The 26,909-nt window shown below is 43.4% G+C and overlaps 1 protein-coding gene across 1 annotated transcript; it reads right to left on the reverse strand.

The window, feature by feature from the left end:
• Window positions 1–1,781: 1,781 nt before the first annotated feature.
• LOC311145123 (tricarboxylate transport protein B, mitochondrial-like) lies at window positions 1,782–26,909 on the reverse strand. Its single transcript, XM_084181316.1, has 9 exons — window positions 26,623–26,909; window positions 12,426–12,533; window positions 9,098–9,197; window positions 6,349–6,487; window positions 4,791–4,875; window positions 4,444–4,548; window positions 4,096–4,211; window positions 3,896–3,969; window positions 1,782–3,745 (listed from the first exon to the last, which is right to left on the reverse strand). The coding sequence occupies exons 1-9, from the start codon at window positions 26,723–26,725 to the stop codon at window positions 3,631–3,633; spliced, it is 945 nt and encodes a 314-aa protein (XP_084037442.1). The 5' UTR covers window positions 26,726–26,909; the 3' UTR covers window positions 1,782–3,630.

Raw genomic sequence — 26,909 nt, forward strand, 5'->3', positions numbered from 1 at the left:
TTAGGGTTGGTTGAAGATCTGATAACATTCAGTATCAAAAATATGCAAAAGTAGAGAACAATAGAAAGGGGGCAAATACTTTTTCATGGCACTGTATATGCAGTTTTTAATTAGTAAGGGTAATTAAATCTGACTTTGCCATGTTAAGATAACTGGGTAGACTAGACTTGATTGGACTAGATTAGACTGGACTAGACAAGAATACAATAGAATACAATAACATAGATATTCCGTATGTCTGAAAAATGTGTTTTGCTTTCCCAGTAGCTAACCCAGCTGACACCATACACAGAAACTGGAGAAGAAGAGCAAGAAGCTGGACATTTTTGAGGGAGTTGGAAAAGGAGAAAGAGAGGTTAGTGAGGAAGAATAATAATAGTAGAAAGGTTGAAAGTGGATGTGGATGATAGATGGAAGAAAATGACAAGAACAGGAGATTATTAAAAAGAAAGAGAAAGCTATTGACAGAATGAAAATAGATGTGGAAGAGAAGGCAAAGGAAGAGGTGAAGAAGGTGAAAGAGGAGTTGGAGGGATTGAAGGAGAATATTAAGATATGGAGAAAAGGACAGAGAAATGGCAAGAGGGAGGGAGGAGTTTGAGAAGAGGGAGAAGGAGGTGGAGCGTGTGACTTTGGATATGGAGAAGAAGGTAAAGATGGAGGTAGTCAGAGTAACAGCAGAGATGAAGAAGAAAGACAGAGAGGTTGATAAAGGCAGAGGTGGACGACAAGTGGAAGTCAGAGATGACTAAAAGAGGAGATTGAGAGAAAGAGGGAGGAAGAGGTAGAGAGATTGATGGAGAAGTTGGAAGGATTGAAGAAGAAGATTCAGGAGAGTGAAAAAGAGGTGGAAAAAGTGAAGGAGGAAATGGAAAAGAAAAAGAATGAGAGGGAGAGAGAGAGAGAAGGAGTACATGGAGAAGAGGGTGAAGAAGGAAATGGAGCGGATGAGAGAGGATGTGGATGAAAGGGAGAGAGTGAGAAGGATAATGGAGCGGATGAGAGAGGATGTGGATGAAAGGGAGAGAGTGAGAAGGATAATGGAGCGGATGAGAGAGGATGTGGATGAAAGGGAGAGAGTGAGAAGGATAATGGAGCGGATGAGAGAGGATGTGGATGAAAGGGAGAGAGTGAGAAGGATAATGGAGCGGATGAGAGAGGATGTGGATGAAAGGGAGAGAGTGAGAAGGATAAAGAAGCGGATGAGAGAGGATGTGGATGAAAGGGAGAGAGTGAGAAGGATAATGGAGCGGATGAGAGAGGATGTGGATGAAAGGGAAAGAGTGAGAAGGATAATGGAGCGGATGAGAGAGGATGTGGATGAAAGGGAAAGAGTGAGAAGGATAATGGAGCGGATGAGAGAGGATGTGGATGAAATGGAGAGCGTGAGAAGGAGAATGGAGCGGATGAGAGAGGATGTGGATGAAAGGGAGAGAGTGAGAAGGATAATGGAGCGGATGAGAGAGGATGTGGATGAAAGGGAGAGAGTGAGAAGGATAATGGAGCGGATGAGAGAGGATGTGGATGAAAGGGAGAGAGTGAGAAGGATAATGGAGCGGATGAGAGAGGATGTGGATGAAAGGGAGAGAGTGAGAAGGATAATGGAAGGAGGGAAGTAGAGAATGAAGGAAGAGAAAAAGGAGAAGGAAACATACAAGGAGGCATTGATGGCGCTGGAGAAAGACCGAAAAAGACAAAGTGGTTATTTATTGGTCCTTGATGTAATACCACCTTAGATTTAGAGGTTATAATAAGGTAAGAAACACAGCGAATTCCTCTAGGAATTTGAAATGATATCCATTTAATTTTGATGGTGATATTATGGAATCTGTCTGGATTCAATCCGATCACAGAAGTATCACAGAAGATCCGCGTTATAGCTTGATTGAAATTTAAAGGCAATTTTCACTGTAAACTCTGCATATGTCGGCTCAATCGGAAATGATTGAATCCAGCCCTAAAACAGCATATGCTGAGGAGAGGACTGAGGCCTTCCGCACCTTACAGTACATATTTTATGCAGCACTTACTGTATGTAAAAGCAGAGCTAAAACAGTCAATCTAACGTTACTGACAACACAGAGTCAAAACAATCAATCTACCGTTATTGACAACACAGAGTCAAAACAGTCAATCTACTGTTACTGACAACACAGAGTCAAAACAGTCAATCTACCGTTACTGACAACACAGAGTCAAAACAGTAAATCTACCGTTATTGACAACACAGAGTCAAAACAGTCAATCTACTGTTACTGACAACACAGAGTCAAAACAGTCAATCTACCGTTACTGAGAACACAGAGTCAAAGGTATTGGTCGCTAAAAGCTAAATAACAATGCATTTAATTTGCTATTCCACTGATGCAAAATAAAGCCATGTTTTCTTGTCGTTAGGGCAAACTGCAGACTCAGACTGCTCTCACATTATTACACTGTACAATCAAGACCCTGAAAACCTAGATGAGATGATGGATTAAGAAATACATAATACTTGTAATGGTTTCAAAATTGTTGTTTTCGTAAATGAATAGGCACATCTGCAAGGCAACAATAATGAAAGAAATTAAAAGGGATGTAGCTCAGTTGGTAGAGCATGGCGTTTGCAACGCCAGGGTTGTGGGTTCGCTTCCCACGGGGGGCCAGTATGACAAATAAAATAAAAATTAATAATGTATGCACTAACTGTAAGTCGCTCTGGATAAGAGCGTCTGCTAAATGACTAAAATGTAAATGTAAATGTAAAACACAAAAACAACCCCCAAAATGGCACCAAATATAACAGAATGTCAATGATTTTGAATTTTAGAACGCTTGACAACAAAGGCCTCTGAAATGATTGGAATGTGTGTGGATGGAATGTGAATGTTCCCCTAGGGTTCCATCTCAGAACGTGGCTCATCTGTCTGGAATACAAACATCTGTGGTAGGATGCCTTGTGAGCTAGGAAACTGACTTATGGTTGAGTCGGAATGAGCTGTAATGAACCCAATGCGACCTCTTGCACCCACCCAATCCCTACACTGTAGCGCATTAGCTTACTAGTTAGTTCATAACACTGCACAGTATAACAGCAACGGTCTCGAACACAAAGACACATTAGTCAACATTCAACGTTCAATAAATACATTGATAAAGACTCTGATCAATATATTATGAATCAGTAGATTATTTACATTTTTCTCTTCTCTTGGTCAGAATATATTACTTCTCACTTGAGGAAAACGCTGTTAGCCAGCCCTAAATTATTGTATTACAGTAGAACTGTGACAATAATTAGGTTTGTCACAACTTGGCAGCTTGCTACTGGAGGGCATGGAATCTGGAACTGCAATTAAACATCAATTGTTATAATCATATGCATTATAAAAATAAATGTCATATCACACATGTAAAGTTATTGCATAAAAGGCTTGGTCATAAATTCTCAAAAGGAAAACCCTTTCCATGGGATGGTATAAGTTACAACTCATATAGCTGCTACTGTAACTAGACCCTGAGGCCAAGGCAGAACCACTATGCTTTAACTCAGAATGATAGGGCACCCACTACAGAGTGATAGTAGGTATTTGTACGGTCACATCCTGTTTGGCCCAGAGAGGTCAGAGGCTCCAGCCGCGCCGCGCCCCCTCACTCCGTCTTCCAGACCGTGTTGAGAACCTTGACCACCTCCTCATAGATGATGAAGACGATGGCCACATCCAGACACACACGGCCCAGCCGAGGGACCGTCCCCTTATAAAACCTAGAGAACACAGAACAAGGAGAGAGTAGAACACTGAATTGCATATAGAACACATGATCTCTATGGAGTAGAACCTCAAGAATCCTTATGCTCCTGAAGGGTGTCATGAATAAAGTTTGATTGTATAGAAGAGTATAGTGGTGCACTTACGCTCGTACACCCTCGTGTCTCATGATCTTGACGGCACAGTCCAGCGTACTCTTATACTTATGAGCCTCCAGACCCTTAGAGAGAGAAAAAAACAGGGTTATTCAGACAGAGGTGGAGTTATGTCATATGTATTTCTAACACATCCAATCCTTTCAGATCTACACAAGTGCCCATACTATGGATTGTACCCTATCCTGTACCTGCATCCTGGTCTTAATGACATCCAGTGGGGTGTTCCCAAACACACTGGCTGCTCCTGCAATGGCTCCAAACGTTCCCGTCACCACGGGGTTAATAGCCTTATTGGGGTTATCCCCTGGGAAGAGGAGACACACAGACAGAATGCTGTTTAACACTCACCCAAGTCGGATGCATACAGTACGCTTGTCAAAGAGAGTACCGTTTTACAAGTGACCACTAGAGGTCAGCATTTTCTGTGTGGCGTAGACATGTACTCAAGCTTCCTGATGATGATGATGATGGCTCTGGGTGCTTTTGAACAGAGCCCTATAGGATATCATCTTGCACGCAACCTTGAAGTCTCATACCTTTGTACCAGTTCCTGAGGGAGGTCATGACGTAGAAGCGGATGGCCTGGTTGGAGCCCTGCTTCAGAACGGTGGCTGTCAGGCCCTGGTACGTCCCCCTAATACCTGGGGGACAGCAGCAGACAGCAGCACTTAGCAGCAGTTAGCATCACTGGATGTAGTAGCAGCATATGCATTACCCTCTTAAAACAGTGGATGTCAGTGTGAATCCACATGTAAGGCCTTTGTTGACCGCTCCAGTTTAGGGTGGTAGGACCAGATTATCCTCCCTAAACCCTAACCTTACCATGGAGAAATGCAAAAGCGACCTTAGATGAGTGTCTAGGGGTAACTTCCCCCTTTCTTACCTTGGGTTCTGATGATCTCCCTGACTCCATGGTAGAAGCCTCTGTATTTGGGGTTGGCTGAAGACTGGTCGTGGATGAATTTAACCTTGAGAAAGAACACAGGGACAGCGTGATCACCAAACACACACACACACCCACACACACCCACACACACCCACACACACAAACTCACACATACAGTTGTATTAACAAACCCATGCCTGCTCCAGGAAAAGAGCATTATCACTTTTTTCCCACTGTTCCTTATTATTACCTCCATAACTTACTACATTTGCACACACTGTATATAGATTTTCTATTGTGTTTTTGACTGTATATTTTGTTTATCCCATATGTAACTCTGTGTTGTTGTTGTTTTTATCGCACTGCTTTGCTTTATCTTGGCCAGGTCGCAGTTGTAAATGAGAACTTGTTCTCAACTGGCCTACCTGGTTAAATAAAGGTGAATATATTTTTTTTAATAATAATTTATTATCAGTTTCTCAGAGCACTGAGAGCAGACAAGACAGCCTTGAGGGATGTTTTTGTCTGTCTGGGCTTTACTTCAGAGAATATCAAAGAGTACACTCCTTGAAGGCTCGGGTCAACTCACCCTCATTCAGCTGTTGGATTAGACGTTTAACAAATCTAGAAACTGATTTGGGATCAGCTCTTTCTACCCATCTCCACATCTAAAACAGGTAGCCTAGCGGTTAGAGTGTTGGGCCAGTAACCATGGGTCGCTAGTTCAAATCCCTGAGTTGACAAGGTGAAAATATGTCTATGTGCCCTTGAGCAAGGCACTTAACCCTAATTTCTCCAGGGTCGCCGCTGATAATGCTAGACCGTGACCTCTATCTCTGAGGGTGTCTCAGGGAGAGTGGGATATGCAACAAAAAAACACATGCATATTAATACACACTTGTACATATGTGAAATAGGACAAATATACACACCCACCAAATGATTATTAAATATTATTATCATCAGCTGAACAGCCAATCTGACCCCAGACCAGTGGGTAGGGGATATCAGTGACACTGAATCTGAGAGGAGGGGAGTGGGGGATAAAGACAAGGAGGAGGAAGAGGAGAGAGAGAGAGAGAGAGAGAGAGGAGGAGGAGGAAGAGGAGAGGGAGTATATAGGACAGGATAAGAGACAGGAAGAGGAGAGGGGGTATAGAGGAGAGACAGTCTCCCGAGTGGCGCAGTGGTCTAAGGCAGTGCTAGCTGTGCCACTAGAGATCCTGGTTCGAATCCAGGCTCTGTCGTAGCCGGCCATGACCGGGGCGGTGCGCAATTGGCCCAGGGTAAGGGAGGGAATGGCCGGCAGGTATGTAGCTCAGTTGATAGAGCACAGCGTTTGCAACGCCAGGGTTGTGGGTTCGATTCCCACAGGGGGTAGGGAAAAAAATTATGTATGCATTCACTAACTGTAAGTCGCTCTGGATAAGAGCGTCTGCTAAATGACTAAAATGTAAATGTAAAATGAGAGAGACAGGAGAGAGAGGAAGAGGAGAGGGAGTATATAGGGTGGGATGAGAGAGGTAGGTAAAGAGATGCTCTGTCTCAGACGTACCTTGACAGTCTCCATGGGGCAGACTATGACTACAGCCTCCATGACTCCAGCCCCCAGCCCACATAGCAGACCCCTGGTGCTGTTCAACTTCCCTGCCTCGTCACGGGCATGGTTACTGAGATACTCAAACACACCAAACCTGGGGGAGGGGGAGGGGGAGGGGGAGGGGGAGGAGAAAAAGAGAGAGATAGAGAGAGAGAACAGGTTAGTAAACGGTCCAGTCCAGTCAGTTTGACCAGTTCAATCAATGTGGTTCTTCTGAGTTAGAGTCATCAATAACAAGCAGAGCTGCTGTTGCTCAGGTTTGAGTGTGGTACACTTGGAATTTGAATATTAGTCTATCTCATAGTATATCAGACTAGAACCTAAATCTAAAATGTTTTAGAATCTTATTAGACTCTCAATATAATCTCCCTCTAGCCTGCCTCCTCTTCAGCTGAGTGGCTGAGCTTGTTACCTAGGTGACAGTAAAGCACAGAAACTGATACTGTATTACTGTGAAGATCAGAGTTACTGATATATCTGGATGAGATACAGAAACAACGAAAAATCTTCAAAGAGTTCTAACCCCACTGGACACCTTAGAGGAAGCCATGTTGGGTTTAATCAGCTAAACTACAGATTTACTACAGAATTTCACACCAGGTTCCTTACTACAGAATTTCACACCAGGTTCCTCTCTGAGCCCCATAGCACAGAACTGCTTAGTAATCACAGTAGAAGTCTTGCCTCAGTCCTATGGGAGTGGATACATAGATACACCTCAAGGTAAGAGGCAAATGACTTCCTTCGATGCCCAGGTGAAGTGAAACAAACTGCTAGTGAACTAGATTTTTTTACTACCCAGCACAAGGCACTTCCATGTTAAAAGGTGTCTGATGCCTCGGCAAGCAACGGATGCCCAGCAACTGCAACTGCTACCATGGAAGCGAGCTGAGAGTTCCGTCTCACCTCAGGGAGTGTGTATGTGTGTGTGTGCGCGTGTGTAATCAGTTAGGAGATGCTGTGCCATAGAGTTATTTATAGCAGGAATTGGATTTTGGTGATAGCAGGAACAAACTGAACATGGTGGAAGAGAGGAGGAGAGGGGGAGGAGGAGGAGAGGGGAAGGAAAGACACTTTGCCACTTAGTGTTGATTAACAGTTTGTTTTCTTGTAGCCTGTTAAAGCAGTACACTCACAGATCAGGTTGGTTTCACGAGGCTAGAGTTCTTGTGCCTCTGCCCTCTCACCCAAGAGTGTCTGGTCTGAGCGATGTCTTCATGTCTGTCTCAGACATTGACGATCTGTCTCTATCTCTGGGTTTGTTTCGCTGTTCTATTACATCATCTCTTCTCTCTCTATCCCTCCTTTTGCTCTCACTAACTTTCTTTCTCTTTTTTTTCGCCTCATATTTCTTTGTTCTTTAAAATTCAGCATATGTTTATCTGTCTCTACTTAAGACTCATGTTTGTTTGCTTGAGTGACAGCCGCTTCACGACTCGCATACTCTCTCTACCGTGCAGGAACACACACTCTGACTGGCAAACAGAAGGCAATGATACCTTTATACAGGTGTCTCTCTTTTCCCTCTCTCTCTTTCTATTTCTCTCTCTCTCTCTTTGTCTCGGTCTCTCACTCTCTCCCATCCACCTTACCTGGACTGCAAGGAAGTGGCAACATACTTTTTTAAACTACACTTTAGATTAGCCCATTAAAATGACTAAATAGACAAAAATATACTATGGCTGAACTACCTCCTCTCTTTAGCCAATTCAAACGGAACAGAAAAAGGTGAATTGTTACAACGTGACGGATGACAGCCGGGCCTGCACCCATAGTCCAGGATGAGTCAGAGGCACTTTGGTCGTCACGGAGACCATGGAACGTCTCCTAAACCCCATTAGGGCTCTATCTGCAAGGTCAGTCACTCTTTGCCAAGAGATGGGGGGCAGGAGGGAGGAGGCAAGTACATGGAGAAAGGGGGGAGATATGGGGAAGAAAGGAGGGGGAAAAGGATGAGGAGGGGAGGCAGGTGAAGTTAGGTGGGTGGATAAAAAAGATCAGTCTCTCTACGTTAAAGCCAAGTGTCTCTTTCTGGCACCGCCCTCATCTCCTATACACCCCCCCCCCTCCACCACTGTACATAACAGGCAATCAGCTAATGGGATGGGGGAGATGGTGGGAAAGGGGAGAAAATGATGGATTGGTAGGGGGAGGAGGGAAAGAGGGAAAAGAGGGAGAGGTGAGGAGAAGACAACCCCCCCCCCCCACACACACACACACACATACACACACACACGGCTGTCAGACTGAGAGTGTAGACAGATGATGTGGCCTACTCTTGTTGGCCTGTCCACCTCTATGCCCTGTTTGCCTACTGTCCCCATCCCCTAGGCTGACTGACCGACACACACTGACACACACACACAAACAAACACACACACACACACACACACACACATCCACAGGTTTTCCTCTCTGTATCTCCACTGAGACACTGAGTGGCAGCTCTGCTCCGCCTGGATGGCTCTGTCTGTCCAGTCTACAGACAGGCTCTGCCCTTTAACACACAGAGAGAGAGATGCTAAATGCCCCTGTCTAAGACGCTTCTGTCTGCCACCCTACAGAGGTCTCTATTGAAATGTCATCTTGCGGAAAGAATAACACAATTATTACACAGGAGACCAGCGTGACATCTGAGCTATGCATTGTGGGTATGTGAGTGAGTGTGCATGTGTTTGTGTGGGGCTAGGTGCCTTCTACATACCTGACAGCTGATTTGGGTATGGATCCGTAGAGCAGTGAGCTGAGTCCTCTATACAGTCCCCTCACCCCATGACCCTGTACTGTCTGCTTCACACAATCACCTACACACACACAAAAGTAACACACAACATCAAATTAACATACAACCAGCTATAGACAAACAGAGAGCATTATAATCACATATTCATATTCACACACACAGAAAGAGACAACGGTATGAAAACTCGTTGATAAGCATAGCTAGCTAGTATGAGACAGAGACATCTGTCTGCAGGGCTCATTAAGATGGTATCAGATCCTCAGAGCTCCAGCCAAGAGAAACCAGACTGACACTGTGTGTGTGTGTGTGTGTGTGTGTGTGTGTGTGTGTGTGTGTGTGTGTGTGTGTATGTGTGTGCCTGTTTATAGTCATACTAACAAGCAGAGTGACAGCCTGCCTGAATCACTAATGCACCTGAGGATGATGGATAATTTGATCATTAGATCCTGAATGAGAGAGAGAGAGAGAGAGAGAGAGAGAGAGAGAGAGAGAGAGAGAGAGAGAGAGAGAGAGAGAGAGAGAGAGAGAGAGAGAGAGAGAGAGAGAGAGAGAAATGGAGAGAGAACAAAAGATAGATGAACGTTGATTGGTTTGGTAAACACAATGACGACCTTGTATCTTTGGAGGGTTAGATGCATTGGGGGAGAAAAGGTATACATGTATTAAAGGATATGGGTAGGGTAAGGGTTAGGCTTAGGGTTAGGCTTAGGGTTAGGGTTAGGGTGAGGGTTAGGGTTAGGGTTAGGGTGAGGGTGAGGGTTAGGGTGAGGGTTAGTGTGAGGGTTAGGGTGAGGCTTAGGATTATTGTTTCAAGTTTTATTAGTCGTATCCAGGGGCACAACTTTTACTGGGGACGGGGTTTATCATTGGAATGTGATACAAAACAAGGCAACAGTGTTCTTTAGGACCATGCCGACGCCTCCGAGTGGTCGGGTAGGCTGTTTGGAGTGTTTATCCGACTGGATAAAAAATATTTATACACTACCAGTCAAAAGTTTGGACACACCTACTCATTCAAGGGTTTTTCTTTATTTTTTAAAACTATTTTCTACATTGTAGAATAATAGTGAAGACATCAAAACTATGAAATAACACATATGGAATCATGTAGTAACCAAAAAAGTATTAAACAAATCAAAATATATTTTATATTTGAGATTCTTCAAAGTAGCCATCCTTTGCCTTGATGACAGCTTTGCACACTCTTGGTATTCTCTCAAGCAGCTTCATGAGGTAGTCACCTGGAATACATTTTAATTAACAGGTGTGTCTTGTTAAAAGTTAATTTGTGGAATTTATTTCCTTCTTAATGCGTTTGAGCCAATCAGTTGTGTTGTGACAAGGTAGGGGTATATACAGAAGACAGCCCTATCTGGTAAAAGACCAAGTCCATATTATTGCAAGAACAGCTCAAATAAGCAAAGAGATACGACAGTCCATCATTACTTTAAGACATGAAGGTCAGTCAATCTGGAAAATTTCAAGAACTTTGAAAGTTTCTTCGAGTGCAGTCGCAAAAACCATCAAGCGCTTTGATGAAACTGGCCACAGGAAAGGAAGACCCAGAGTTACCTCTGCTGCAGAGGATAAGTTCATTGGAGTTACCAGCCTCAGAAATTGCAGCCCAAATAAATGCTTCACGGAGTTCAAGTAATAGACACATCTCAACATCAACTGTTCAGAGGAGACTGCATGAATCAGGCCTTCATGGTCAAATTGCTGCAAAGAAACCACTACTAAAGGACACCAATAAGAAGAAGAGACTTGCTTGGGCCAAGAAACACGAGCAATCGACATTAGACCGGTGGAAATCTGTCCACAATGACCCAAAACACACCTCCAGGCTGTGTAAGGGCTATTTGACCAAGAAGGAGAGTGATGGAGTGCTGCATCAGATGACCTGGCCTCCACAATCACCCGACCTCAACCCAATTGAGATGGTTTGAGATGAGTTGGACCGCAGAGTGAAGGAAAAGCAGCCAAGTGCTCAGCATATGTGGGAACTCCTTCAAGACTGTTGGAAAAGCATTCCAGGTGAAGCTGGTTGAGAGAATGCAAAGAGTGTGCAAAGCTGTCATCAAGGCAAAGGGTGGCTACTTTGAAGAATCTCAAATATCAAATATATTTTGATTTGTTTAACACTTCTTTGGTTACTACATGATTTCATACGTGTTATTTCATAGTTTTGATGTCTTCACTATTATTCTACAATGTAAAAAATTGTAAAAATAAAGAAAAACCCTTGAATGAGTAGGTGTGTCCAAACTTTTGACTGGTACTGTAGGTGTTCCTCTTGTCCAGATGTGTTACGGCCATATGAATAGCAATGGAAATGGCATCTTCCGTGGATCTGTTGGAGTGGTAGGCAAATTGGAGTGGGTCCAGTGTTTTTCTTGGGCACTGGGACGATGGTGGTCTCCTTGAAACAGGTGGGGACTACAGCCTGGGACAGTCACAGGTTGAAGATGTCAGAGAAGACACCCGCCAGGGATGTCATTTGGGCCGGCGGCTTTGTGAGTATTCACTCTTTTGAGAGTTTTCCTCACGTCAGCCTTGGAGAGTGAAAGCACCTTGTTGTCCGGAGCAGCGAGAGTTTTCCTGGATGCCTCGGTATTGTGTGCCTCGAAGCGAGCATAGAATGTGTTAAACTCATCTGGGAGGCAAATTGGAGTTTATGTGGGCACCACACAGCTGGATTTGCCTTTGTAGTCTGTGATAGGCTGTGGTCCTTGCCACATGCGTTGTGAGTCTGAGATGTCTAACATCAATTCAAGTTTGAGTCTGTATTTTCTTTTTGCGTCCCGGATTTGCGGAGCTCGTACGAGTCATCAGAGTTCATTCTGCTGACATTGAATGCTGCAGTACGGGCTCTCAGCATGGTACGGATATCTCTGTTCATCCAGGGTTTTTGGTTGGGGTATGTCCGGACTGTTATTGTGGGTACAACATGATCAACACATTTCCTAATGAAGCCTGTGACTAACGATGTATATTCCTCTCTGTTGATGGATGAGTCCTGGGTGGATGAATCTTTGAACATATTCCAATTATTATTCTCAAAACAGTCCTGCAGCATTGAGTCTGCCTCTGTCCACTACTCTCTGTGTTGGTGGCTCCCTATTGAGTTGCTGCTTGTAGGCTGGGAGTAGAAACAGAAAGACGTGATCTGATTGACCGAAGTGGGGGCGGGGGATGACTTTGTACTTATCAGGGATCTTTGTATATGTGTTGTGTGTTGTGTTGTGGGGTGGGAGGACACACACACACAAACATACAGTCAGAAACTCACCGATGCCCCTGTATTTGGGAGGGTTGGCCTTCTCATCCAGCTGTAGCTGAGTCTTCACATACTCTGTAGGGAAGGTGATACAGATTTCTATACCCCCTGCTATACCACCTGTAGAAAACACAGAGAGCAGAGGTCAGATAAAGCTATACCACCTGTAGAATAGATAGCACCATTTAGTTACCTTCAACCTGGCACTGCTAAGGATTCAGGGATGAACCAAACGTTGTAAAATGTCCTCAGAACCATCTGTGCTTACTGGGGCTGTGTATGCCATTACAGTTTAGTGAACTCCTTTGAACTGGGCTGAACAGAGAGCAATGGTCAGCTAAAGCTTATCAACCAGAATATATATTTTGTGAATCTTCAGGTTGCTAGCCTTGGTACCAGACTGTTTCTGCTTTTAACCAATGGCCTTACAAAATTAAAGGCTGGCTGAAGCAGGCTTCACTTTGGGCAAAGTCATTATATCATGATAAATAACAATAACCCTAAAGATAGCTGCCATCCATAAACCTTAAAAGCTCAGAGAGTATGAGAGGAATGTTATGGGGAGATGCAGCCATTTTCTCTATGTATGAACGTGTAGCTATTAGATCGAACAAACAAACAAACAAACGAACAAAGGAACGAACAAACAAACAAATGAATCGATGAATGAATTAATATATGATGTAGGATGTTGGACAGCTCTATATTGTGGATGAGTTCAGAGGATGGGGATGAGAGTGTTAAGAGCAGAACTATGCAGATGAGTCACTTGGGAAGAAGGGAGGAAGAGAGAGAGGGAGGGAGGGAGGGAGGGATGAGGAGGCTGACGTTAATTAAATGATCTGCTCTGCCCAGAGGGAGGGGCTCCCTTACACAGCCCAAGACCCTCCATTAGCTCAATAACACACACACTTTCCACATTTCCCCTCTCCCTCTCTCTCTTTCCCTCACACACTCACATTCTAATCCCAGAGGCCCTCTCTGTATAAATAAATAACGGGAAGTATACAGATATGTCATCCAACTGTGTGACAGCTTGGCATCCATCCCACTGCTGCCGTTATTGTAGGCCAAGCCTCTCTATCTCTATCTCTTCTCTACAGCACTTAGCATTTTAGCATTCTGGAGGTGGTAGGAGATATATTTAACCTTTGACACATACAATACATGTCCAGTAGATATAGAAGGATTTTAAGTGGTTGGTGGTCAATTACACATTCCTGTATGGTTGAGAGAGTATTCAGCAAAGCAAATTGCCCTAACAAGGCAAAGGCCTGTATACAGTAGCTGATGCATAATGCATTTGTACAGTATTTTCCGCAGGCAAGATAAGGTTGTACAACAGTCTAGAAAGCTGAGTCATGATGCCCCCCCCCCCCCCTCCCCCACACACGCGCACGTGCACACACACACACACACACACACACACACAAACAACTCTAATTCCTCTAATCCCAGTGTTAAGTAAGGTTCAGCAGATAACATGAAATCTAATACATTTCTACTACACTACACTAGCACACTGACCCAGTCCGGACAGGTCAGTACAGCGCATTCGGAAAGTATTCAGACCTCTTGACTTTTTCCACATTTTGTTACGTTACAGCTTTATTCTAAAATGGATTCAATAAAAATAAATCCTCATCAATCTACACACAATACCCCATAATGACGAAGTAAAACAGGTTTTTGGAAATGTTTGCAAATGTATTAAAAATAAAAACAGAAAAGTATTCAGACCCTTTGGTATGAGACTCAAAATTGAGCTCAGGTGCATCCTGTTTCCATTGATCATCCTTGAGATGTTTCTACAACTTGATTGGAGTCCACCTGTGGTAAATTCAATTAATTGGACATGATTTGGAAAGGCACACACCTGTTTATATAAGGTCCCATAGGTGACAGTGCATGTCAGAGCAAAAAACAAGCCATGAGGTCGAAGGAATTGTCCGTAGAGCTCCGAGACAGGATTGTGTCAAGGCACAGATCTGGGGAAGGGTACCAAAACATTTCTGCAGCATTGAAGGTCCCCAAGAACACAGTGGCCTCCATCATTCTTAAATGGAAGAAGTTTGGAACCACCAAGACTCTTCCTAGAGCTGGCCGCCCGGCCAAACTGAGCAATTGGGGGAGAAGGACCTTGGTCAAGGAGGTGACCAAGAACCCGATGGTCACTCTGACAGAGCTCCAGAGTTCCTCTGTATAGATGGGAGAACCTTCCAGAAGGACAACCATCTCTGCAGCACTCCACCAATCAAGCCTTTATGGTAGAGTGGCCAGACGGAAGCCACTCCTCAGTAAAAAGCACATGACAGCCCACTTGGAGTTTGCTAAAAGGCACCTAAAGGACTCTCAGACCATGAGAAACAAGATTCTCTGGTCTGATTAAACCAAGATTGAACTCTTTGGCCTGAATGCCAAGTGTCACGTCTGGAGGAAACCTGGCACCATCCCTAAGGTGAACCATGGTGATGCCAGCATCATGCTGTGGGGATGTTTTTCAGCGGCAAGGACTGGGAGACTAGTCAGGATCGAGGGAAAGATTAATGGAGCAAAGTGCAGAGAGATCCTTGATGAAAACCTGCTCCAGAGCGCTCAGGACCTCAGACTGGGGCAAAGGTTCACCTTCCAACAGGACAACAACCCTAAGCACACAGCCAAGACAACGCAGGAGTGGCTTCGGGACAAGTCTCTGAGTGTCCTTGAGTGGCCCAGTCAGAACCCGGACTTGAACCCGATCTAACATCTCTGGAGAGACCTGAAAATAGCTGTGCAGCAACGCTCCACATCCAACCTGACAGAGCTTGAGAGGATCTGCAGAGAAGAATGGGAGAAACTCCCCAAATACAGGTGTGCCAAGCTTGTAGTGTCATACCCAATAATAATCAATGCTTCAACAAAGTACTGAGTAAAGGGTCTGAATACTTATGTAAATGTCATATTTCCGTTTTTTATTTTTAATACATTTGCAAACATTTCTAAAAACCTGTTTTTGCTTTGTCATTATGGGGTATTGTGTGTAGATTGGTGAGGAAAAATTAAAATTTAGAATAAGGCTGTAACGTAACAAAATGTGGAAAAAAATTAAAGGGGTCTGAATACTTTCCAAATGCACTGTATGTCTACATTAGGCTTCATTCATTCCAGACAGCACTACAACAGTTTTACATGCGAAGGCTATTAGGGAAGCAGTGTCTCCATCACAAACACATACAGTGCCTTGCAAAAGTATTCATCCCCCTTGGCGTTTTTCCTACTTTGTTGCATTACATCCTGTAATTTAAATATATTTTTATTTGGATTTCATGTAATGGACATACACAAAATAGTCCAAATTGGTGAAGTGAAATGAAAAAAATAACTTGCTTCAAAAAATTCTAAAAAATTAATAACGGAAAAGTGGTGCGTGCATATGTATTCACCCCCTTTGCTATGAAGCCCTTAAATAAGATCTGGTGCAACCAATTACCTTCAGAAGTCACATAATTAGTTAAATAAAGTCCACCTGTGTGCAATCTAAGTGTCACATGATCTGTCACATGATCTCAGTATATTGTGACGTCACGAGAGGCTACACAGCTTTCAGCGGGATTGCTCAAGTAGTGCAAGGAGACAAGGTTCAAACAAAACAAGGATTTTATTAAAGGTCTTGGGAAATTAACGAAAATATAACCAAATTCTGTTCTCTTGTGGCTCTTTAAGGGTTAACAGTTCAGGGATGTCTCTTCCACATCCAAAATCATAGTTCTCACTCGCTCAGATAACTTTTCCCCAGCCTTACTGTAGTCCACGTTGCAGCTAGTGGCCAACCCAGCAAAAAGTCCTTCCAAATGTCTCTCCCGTAGTTCCACAGGCGAATATATCCAAAGGTGAGTATTTCCCAAAGGTAAGTATCTCCAAATCCTTATATCCCTCATGGAAGTGGACGTGCAGCACTCTTGTCCTCCAGAGAGCCCAGGTTGGAGACTGTGTTACTTCACAACCCACACCCTCACTCTCAGTGTGTCTCTTCCCTTCAAAACCTCCAGCTCATCAGCTCCTGATCTGTTTCAGCTGCGTGGGAAGATTGGCCATAGAGGGGTGGAGTTCCCGACCATACCAGCAGATGGAGCCATAGCTGTCTGGGTTTGCAGCCATCTCAGGGGGATGTAACGTCCCTCCAGGACACAGCCTCTCGTGACATCACAATATATACACACCTGTTCTGAAAGGCCCCAGAGTCTGCAACACTACTAACCAAGGGGCACCACCAAGCAAGCGGCACCATGAAGACCAAGGAGTTCTCCAATCAGGTCAGGGACAAAGTTGTGGAGAAGTACAGATCAGGGTTGGGTTCTAAAAAAATATCAGAAACTTTGAACATCCCACGGAGCACCATTAAATCCATTATAAAAAAATTGAAAGAATATGGCACCACAACAAATCTGCCAAGAGATGGCCGCCCACCAAAACTCACGGACCAGGCAAGGAGGGCATTCATCAGAGAGGCAACAAAGAGACCAAAGATAACACTGAAGGAGCTGCAAAGCTCCACAGTGGAGATTGGAGTATCTGTCCATAGGACCACTTTAAGCCATACACTCCACAGAGTTGGGCTTTACGGAAGAGTGGCCAGAAAAAAGCCATTGCTTCAAGAAAAAAATAAGCAAACAGGTTTGGTGTTCGCCAAAAGGCATGTGGGAGACTCCCCAAACATATGGAAGAAGGTACTCTGGTCAGATGAGACTCAAATTGAGCTTTTTGGCCATCAAAGAAAACGCTATGTCTGGCGCAAACCCAACACCTCTCATCACCCCGAGAACACCATCCCCACAGTGAAGCATGGTGGTGGCAGCATCATGCTGTGGGGATGTTTTTCATCGGCAGGGACTGGGAAACTGGTCAGAATTGAAGGAATGATGGATGGCGCTAAATACAGGGAAATTCTTGAGGGAAACCTGTTTCAGTCTTCCAGAGATTTGAGACTGGGACGGAGGTTCACCTTCCAGCAGGACAATGACCCTAAGCATACTGCTAAAGGAACACTCGAGTGGTTTAAGGGGAAACATTTAAATGTCTTGGAATGGCCTAGTCAAAGCCCAGACCTCAATCCAATTGAGAATCTGTGGTATGACTTAAAGATTACTGTACACCAGCGGAACCCATCCAACTTGAATGAGCTGGAGCAGTTTTTCCTTGAATAATGGGCAAAACTCCCATTGGCTAGATGTGCCAAGCTTATAGAGACATAATAATAATAATAATATGCCATTTAGCAGACGCTTTTATCCAAAGCGACTTATAGTCATGTGTGCATACATTTTTACATATGGGTGGTCCCGGGGATCGAACCCACTACCCTTGCGTTACAAGCGCCATGCTCTACCAATTGAGCTACAAGAGACTTGCCTTATTTCTTGTTTGTTTCACAATAAAAAATAAAAATATTTTGCATCTTCAAAGTCGTAGGCATGTTGTGTAAATCAAATGATACAACCCCCCCAAAAATCCACTTTAATTCCAGGTTGTAAGGCAACAAAATAGGAAAAATGCCAAGGGGGGTGAATACTTTCGCAAGCCACTGTATGCATGCGCACTAACACAACTCACATTATTAATTCTCATCAGACATACTGAGGTACAGGAACATGTTTGCCATCCAATCCATTACACACACACACACACACACACACACACACACACACACACACAGATATGAGGATATGAGCCCTTAAATGACTCCAGTAATTCTATACTACAACTGAATGAGCAGACCTTTCATCTTGATGCATCTCTACTCCTGAACCAGACGCACAGAAACATTCATCAGAGTACTCTCCTTCTCTCTCTCCGCCAGTTCCCCCCCTCTCTCTCACCCTCCCTCTCTCTCTACCTCTTCCCTAGGCGGTGCTCTCTCTCTACCTTTCTGTGTCAGGTCACAAAATCAATGAGTTTTCATACGACACTGACACTTGTTATTAGTTGGAATGGATGTACCTAGAAACTAGTTTACCTTTCCTACCCAGCAGTCACTGGGAGAAAGGCTCTGCAGGGACAGACAGAGTGGCTATCAAATACAGAGCATGCACAGCATGTAAACCAATCAGACAACTAGGAAATATGTTGAAAATCTACAGTATGTTGCTATTTTCGTCAATACATTTTGATAGAGGAACTAGTGAGTTTATTTGCAGTTGTGTATCACCTCATATAAATAACACTTTCCTAAATATAGCCCTACACCACCCTGTCCAACCTTACTCTTAATATAACCCATCGACCAACCAGGACACAATAGAGTTACAGCAAACGTTTGTGTTTTAAAAATCAACTCGGCGATCGCGTGAACGTTGATGACCGCAGGCAAGCACACTTGGCAATTGATGACACGGCAAACATTTTTACGAAAAAAGGAGAAGAGAAAGGAAACAATGTGAACATTACCATCCCTCTGTCACACACACACACTCCGCCCTCGCAAAGCAGATTTATAGTTTAATCAACACCCTTCAGACTTCACAGCTGGTTTCCTGCTTGCATCACAGCCACTCAGAGCACACACACACACACACACACACACACACACACACACACACACACACCCACACATACACCACCGAAGCTGATCGTCAGAGTCCAGAGCATGTACAGTGTCTTCAGAAAGTATTCATACCCCTTGACTTATTCCACATTTTGTTGTGTTACAGCCTGAATTTAAAATGGATATATTTTTTTAGGTATCTCACTCATCTACACACAATACCCCATAATGACAAAGTGAAAAAATATTTAAAACATGTTTGCAAATATATTGAAAATGAAATTCAGAAATATCTAATTTACATAAGTATAACAAACTTTGGAATAAGTATAACAATAGTATAACAACATTTTGAATAAGTCAAGGGGTATGAATACTTTATGAAGGCACTGTATAACTGTGGGCCTGGTTGAGTGGATAGGCTGCAGCCCAGCAGTAGAGACACACATCCCAGCCAAGACACCCACTTTTCACACCATTACACACTATTAGATCAAACATGGAGGAGAGTCAGAGAGAGACAGAGACAGAGAGAGAGAGAGAGAGAGAGAGAGAGAGAGAGAGAGAGAGAGAGAGAGAGAGAGAGAGAGAGAGAGAGAGAGAGAGAGAGAGAGAGAGAGAGAGAGAGAGAAAGAGAGAGAGCGAGAGGAGAGAGATGGAGAGAGAGACAGAGAGAAAGAGGGAGAAAATAAATGTATTTATTTATTTCAACTTTATTTACAATGATGGCCTGGCAAAGGGAGAGGTAAATAGAGAAGAAAAGACCTCTGAAGTGCTATCTATCTTTCTGCTGTTGAGTTAACTCTAATGAGTGTTGGCCACATCTGCTCCTGATGAGAACTTCCTGTTTTTCACTGAGAAAAACTAACTTTCAAATACCAACCTGGCAACCAATAAACATAAACAAATCTGGCAACCCCACAGTTTATGGACCAGAACACAGTTTATGGACCATAATGTGCAAATCATTTACACTTTAAATGTATTCTTACTTATCCAGACTAGTCACATTATAATGAAACATGTTCTTCAACAAGAAGAGAGAGAGAGAGAGAGAGAGAGAGAGAGAGAGAGAGAGAGAGAGAGAGAGAGAGAGAGAGAGAGAGAGAGAGAGAGAGAGAGAGAGCGAGATTAAACTACAAGTTGTTTCAGGCCAACTCATATATTTAACCATCTACATTTATGGACCAGAACACTATAATGTGCAAAAGCCTGGACACCAAATTACCCCAAAACCCTCTCTATAGCTAACCTTTAATTATACAGGCTCATCTCATTTATGTAAAATGTGTTTACCAGGGACCTGGTGTGAAGAGAGATGAGAATATGAGAATACAGGGGAGAGTGTAGAAAGATGGTGCCTCATGTCCCTATTCCCCAAACCCAACGTAGACCGTAGCCAGAGGATGTCTTAACATCAAACATGATATATGAATACAGTCTTAATATTGCTGTTTGCCTCGTCTGAAAGATGAAAGGAATTATTAATCTATCGTCTGCCTTTTTAGGCTTCGCCTGTTCAAAACACCGCTCCCAAACGCTACACTAATGTTTAACTACACATGTCTATTAATTTTACATGGAGAATCTTTTGAACTGCTTCTAACCCTCCAGTAGGCCGTTCCCTGCAGACAGGATGGAAGGAGACTGATGTTGTTCTGTCAATGTTGTTGTGTATTCCTAAAACAGTTTGTTTGTTTGTTGTTGTTTTTTGTTTTTGTTTTTTTGGGGGTGGATCAGCTTAATATTGCAGATAGATTGTAACTTCCATCAATGTAATTGTCTGCATCACTTCCAATCCCCCATGTTTTTTATATATATACTCCCCTTTATTACTTTTCAACCCCGCCATCCTTTCCCTACTTGGGGTAAATTAGTGAACAACAATGCTTAGGCCTCTACTTCCAGCTTATACTTACTATCTACATTTTATGGACACAGTCAATTTTACAATAATTCTATTTTGTTTGTTTTTGAATTTTATATAATAATTTAAATTGTTTGTTTGTTTGTGTCTCATGAGGATGAGTGGGATGTTGTTGCCACTTTCTTAGACAGCAATGAATACATATGTCAGAGCGAGAGAGAGGTGAAAGAGAAAAAGAGAGGCAGGGAGAGTGTGTATGTGTCTGACAGAAAGGGCAACAGGAGTTTCGTGATTTGACGTCTTGCCCCCCAAGGCGCTGGTGGGTTGTGAGTCGTAGATTCAGAGTGTGTAGAGTGTATTACCTAGTGCATAGTGTGCAGAGTGCAGTGGGGTGTGAATGAGCAGGGAGTGAGTGCACACTTTGACAAGCCCTCTGAGTCTAAGAGACAGCCACTCAAATAACTTAATTGGCTGCCCTGCGGCGAGAGAGAGAGAGAGAGAGAGAGAGAGAGAGAGAGAGAGAGAGAGAGAGAGAGAGAGAGAGAGAGAGAGAGAGAGAGAGAGAGAGAGAGAGAGAGAGAGAGAGAGAGAGAGAGAGAGAGAGAGAGAGAGAGAGAGAGAGAGAGAGAGAGAGAGAGAGAGAGAGAGAGAGAGATAAAAAGTTGCTCCGGACAGTCTTGCAAACACAGAGCAATACAATACTCTCTCAGACCTCACACACACGCACAGATGCACATACACGCATGCACTCACACACACATACACACACAATGTATGACAATAAAATCAGGGCCAGAAACCCATTTAAAGCTCTCAGCACCAGGCCAATCCTGACTCATATCATAGCCTCCACCTCTCAACATCGGCCATCGCCATTGGCTGTTGAGCCCAGGAGAGGGAGTATAAAGAGCTCATACACCCTTCGTGTAGAAATGTGCCTCATAGCCATTGTCTGGGTTTGTAAGAGATGTAGGACTTTTCTTCCATTAAGCTACGACTTTTTATGTTCTTCCCCCCAGTGCCTCCAGGCCTATACAAGAGACCGATACAACCACACAAACACACACACACACACACACACACACACACAGGGGGTTACTGTAAGTGTGAGACAGCACCATTAGCTAAGACTAAACAATGTTTATTTTACAATGCCAGATGTCATCTAAAAAGACATGCTCTCTCTCCCCCTCTCTTTCTCTCTCTCACTCACTCCACCCTCTCATCCCATCCTACTTTACACCAGTCCCAAAAGTGGAATATTTCTCACAAGCTAAGCTAAGTCAGTTATGGCACCAGACACATGGAGTCAAACTAGAGGCATCCTGGCTATGGTCTTTATCTACAGCCCAGAGTTCAAACAACCAAGTTTATGGCACAGAAAGATGTCTTGTAACAACGATACTCTCAAGGATATGTACTTTGGGCCTCTGCCAGTTACTGAGAAAAGACTGCGGGCAAAGGAGAGAGGGCGCTAACAAGCAGCACACACTCACAATCTCTCGCATACACACACACTCATTACCACTCCAAGTGCAGGGTTAAATAACCAGATATAGCTGTGGTTCCATGTCTAAGCACTGAGAGAAGTGCTAGTCAAATGTATTAACTGTCAAACCGGGTGTCAGGAGGATTATGTATCTTGGCATAGTAAAGCATTGGCTTGGCTGTTGATTGAGTAATATCTTAGGTCAGAGTTATAGACACAAAAGCATTTTCCCTGATTGCTTTTATCTTGCTGAGTCATAGCGACTCCTTCTCTGAGAGTAGATCAGTTCGTTGGGTACCACACTGTGATTTCAACACACACACACACACACACACTCATATACTATACATACATACACAAGCCATTAATCAAAATAACAAAATATTCTTGGTCTCCCCCTAAATTTGCACCCATAGATTCAGATAGTAAGAAAAACAGAGAGAGAGAGAGAGAGAGAGAGAGAGAGAAATATATTCTATAGATAAGGAGTAATCAACTGGCTTTAAGGAGTGGAGTGTACAACTAGACAAACAGGTTAAATAAGAGTTGGGCTGACAGAGAGAGTGAAGAGAGATGGAGCCGGTTTCTTTGGCTGTTCGGCTGTTAGCGTTCCCGGCCAGCTTGTCTGGTTAGTCTGGGTAAAAGGATAGGAAGGGAGGGAGGAGGCCAGGCGGGTTTCTCCAATCTAACATCTGGCTTGATGGCCTCATTTAAATGTACCAATGGCTGAGAGGAGGAGGAGAGTCAGGAGAGACTGTGTATGAAATGGCACCATAGGCTGTTAGGGTTGTGAAAGGATATCTACAGAGAAAAAATGGTTGCACAAACCTGCAGTACCAAAGAGTACTGTATGAAACTGTTCATGCTGGCTGGTTTTATTGTTGCTCCACAGTTGCAACAACGTTACTACAGTACAAGGTTTGTCAGGGTCAATTTGGTCTCTTGTCAAGGCTATAATCAATAGAGCTGTGCTAAATGCCTCTCCATGAGGCTGCCTCTCAAGGCCACGAAATGCACAAGCCTGCCCTGGCTCACTCTAATCACACACAATGTGACTCGCCACAGGGGGGTGGGGGTGTTAGGTCATGAGTTTCAAATGCAACCTAGTTCAGTCTGAGGTTACTTTGACAAACCACTATGCGTAATATCCTATGGAAGAGTATGGGATATGAGCCTATGTTATAATTGCATACTGCAGCATTACTAAGAGTCTGTATGAGTTTGTATATTACTACTGCATTATTCGACCTAGTACTCCATTATAACAGACCTGATTCTGCCATTTTATACATGCACTCACTCCACTGAGGAATATGTTTCATTGTGAATCTCATGGTTTCTACATGTAGGCCTAGTGTATGGCAACTTTGTAATCAAACTACTCATACAAACTACTGAAACAAAATGGCATATCAATGGTTTATGTATAGTACAAGCACAACCCCAGATTCCTAAAGCCTTAATTGAACTCAATAGCATTATCGAAGGACAGCATCTCTCTCCTTCAGCAGTGTCTACATTTAAATATATCCAGTCTGATGTGGTTAAAGGGCACTAGCAGTGATCACTAGACTAGATCAGAGTAATAGAATAATGTCAGTGCACTGATCTGACCGTGGCAGTTTGGGGCTACAGAGAGAGACCCTGCCAGCCAGGCAGGATAAGGACACAAGTAGAAAACAGATTCCTTCATTCAGTGCTTGAGAATGTAGTAAGACCTGACCTCGCTCTACCAGTATCCCTCACAGGAATGGAGATTTCAGAGATGAAGGCTACATCTACTAATAGGTAGATGTCTGAGCTACTCAAAACTCATTTTAGAGACATTCTCCTGTTCAGTCCACAGTGTTTGGGTTTCTATATTTGATCCTCATCCAATGTTTGTTATGGTCTTTCTTCAGAGACAGAGGTGGTGGTTTTGGGTGGTTTTACTTCAAAGTCATTCCAGTCCAATTTCAGGGTTATTCGTTTTAATTGCACTGTGTGGAGAGGAGGCAGTCTAGAAGAGAAACATGTCATTTCAGAGAAGGATACACCCCAGAAAGATGACTGTGTCTGCTGCCTAAAAACAACAGGGCTGCAGAGTGGGGACTACATGATTTGGCCTGCTAAGAGTCTACCTGTTAATTCATCTGAACCAGATGGAGATGCAACAGATGCTCTCTGTCATCTCAGGTAAATTGCACAGTAACATGAATGAAGGATCTGTATATCCTAACATATGCAGGAGGAGGTAAACATTTGAGCATTCCCCAGTCCTTCTATCTGAGTAACTACTGTCTGCCGCTAAGGGAGAAAACTGAGGGGTGTTGGCTTTGTGGTGTCCTCTCATAAACAGGCAGTTGTTCTGCAATACAGTATTAGAAGGCTAGAGTGTTACGATTGTCAGTTACAGAAAAGATCACAAGATAATTTCATAATAATCCATTTGAAAGTATATTCGAAATCGTATTCATTAGAATCTAAATAATATTAAGTGAAAACTAATAATAATAATAATAATAATAATAATAAAGCCTACAATTCAACAGATCCATGTAGCTACTAGTCTAAAAAGAGTTCCATTATTTTGTCATGCACTCTACAGGCAGCTAAGGCAATCGCCTCTTTATTGAAATGCAAACATACAGCGCATGTGAAACTGACAATAATAACATCGAAGACAAGCATATCCAGCTTTTGTTGTGAATGAACTGTTGAACACAATACAACACATGACAGTTGACAGTTCTAACTTATTCACATGGTGGTTCTCGCTTCGTGCACCGCTACCAATGAAACACCATCAGCCAGGGGCGGTGTGTTCAATAGGGCGATATGGGCGACGCACTGCCAAACGGGAAAAGGAAGGGATTTTTTTTCTAATCAATTATATCACGGCAACAGTAGTTATCAGTGTTGTAATCTAGACGTCTGATCTGCCACAGTGCCACTAAATGTCCAATCAGGCTAAAGTCGTGCTTCAAATGCCCCCCCCCCCCTTTTGGGGCGATTTCAGTCAGGTTGAAAATCGCCCAGAAGTCTGTCATAGACTCCCATGTAAAATCAATTTTTTTCAAATATCAGAGCTTTCAATACAATCTCTATAGGTTTCTGAGGGCTTGCACTTACGCGCTTTCGTCATACGTAACATATAACCATGAACGTAACTAAGAAAAGAGCGGGTAGCAGCGTCAATCAATTCACTACTTCTATCAAAATGGCTAGGCTTCAGTGCAACTCGATTGTGTCTTTGAAAGAAGTTCCTTTTTGTCGGCGAACAAATGAAGATAAATTGGCAACGAAACAATTAGGACCTCCCAGACCAAATTTAATAATTCAACAGGTTTCTACTAAAGGGGGGAAGTCCTACACCCGAGGATTTTCCAAAAATTGGTACGAACGAAAAACCTGGCTAGCAGGCTGCGATGTAGCTAATGCAGTCTTCTGCTACCCCCTGCTTACTCTTTCACCCTGAAGGCGGCACGGCAGACAGCACCGCTTGGACAGCGACTGGTGTGTAACGGACATGCACCATCTTTCAGGAAAGATTAAGAAACATGAGCTGTCAAAGACCCACATGGATAGCTGTTTGAGATTGTCTGCTTTGGGGAGAGTGAACATTCCCACTCAACTGGATGAGGGATACAGGCTAGCTGTCCGCCGCCACAACGATGAGGTTAGTGTTGATAATCACAAGTTTACTGGAGAACTGAAACTGACAAGGCTGACAAGATAGGACCCTTTTGTCCATTGTTATTGGATAGGAACAGAACTTATAACCAGCTCCTGACCTAAATAGATCTTAGCACAACATTTTACTCAACATATCATATTCCATATTCACTATAACAAATATATTTACTACGACATTAGCAAGAACCGCCACATCCTCAGCCGGCTAATCCAGTGTGTGAAGTTTTGCGGAGTGTTTGAGTTAGCTTTGCGAGGCAAAGATGAAACTGAGGGCTCCACCAACCCTGGTAAGCCAACACTTTTGAGATCAGTCAATAAATGCTTCTGGTATTGACTTATATGCTGCCCCTGTCTTCATGTTGTTGCTGGACATATCTTTTTTAAAATGTGTGTAGGTCACCTAAATCATCAGAAAAATTGCCCCCCCTGAGAATTTTTTCAGGAGCCGCCACTGCCATCAGCACATCATTTACAACAACCCCTGGCTGTCAACTGAAAATGACATGATCAGAAACAATGTTACTTAATTCTACAGGCTAATGCTTTCTCTCCACGACGATGCTCTATACAGTAAAGGCACTTTAGTGTGTATCACAAAAATGTTAAGTCATCTCTATTGGCAATAGGTGGTGTCTGAACAAAGGATGGCAAAACTTACCTGCTAGAATCGCCTTCCCTGGGTGAGTTAATTTCGCTTTTCCTCCAGGTGCCGCCGCCGCCAGACACCGGGGTCTGTGAAAGGGGCTGACAATTTCTTCCATTGTCAAGAAAGAATTAAACAAATATCTATCTAACTATAAACTAAGTCTACGAAAGTCCTTAAACTAGTTTCTAGTTAATATAACGTTCAGTGCATACCATTGACACTATGTCAGACCTCTGCTGTATGTGGACAGTAAGCTACTACACAGCTCGCAGGTGCGCGGAGAAAGCCTATCTATCCCT

This window comes from Coregonus lavaretus (assembly GCF_964263955.1).
Source record: "Coregonus lavaretus genome assembly, chromosome: 17".
Classification (NCBI taxonomy): domain Eukaryota; kingdom Metazoa; phylum Chordata; class Actinopteri; order Salmoniformes; family Salmonidae; genus Coregonus; species Coregonus lavaretus.

Coding starts and splice junctions, on each gene's coding strand:
- LOC311145123 (XM_084181316.1), bottom strand. CDS start 26,725: ATGGAAGAAATTGTCAGCCCCTTTCACAGACCCCGGTGTCTGGCGGCG. Junction 12,534..26,622: donor AGGGAAGGCGATTCTAGCAG/GTAAGTTTTGCC, acceptor TGTTTTCTACAG/GTGGTATAGCAGGGGGTATA. Junction 3,746..3,895: donor AGACACGAGGGTGTACGAGC/GTAAGTGCACCA, acceptor TGTGTTCTCTAG/GTTTTATAAGGGGACGGTCC.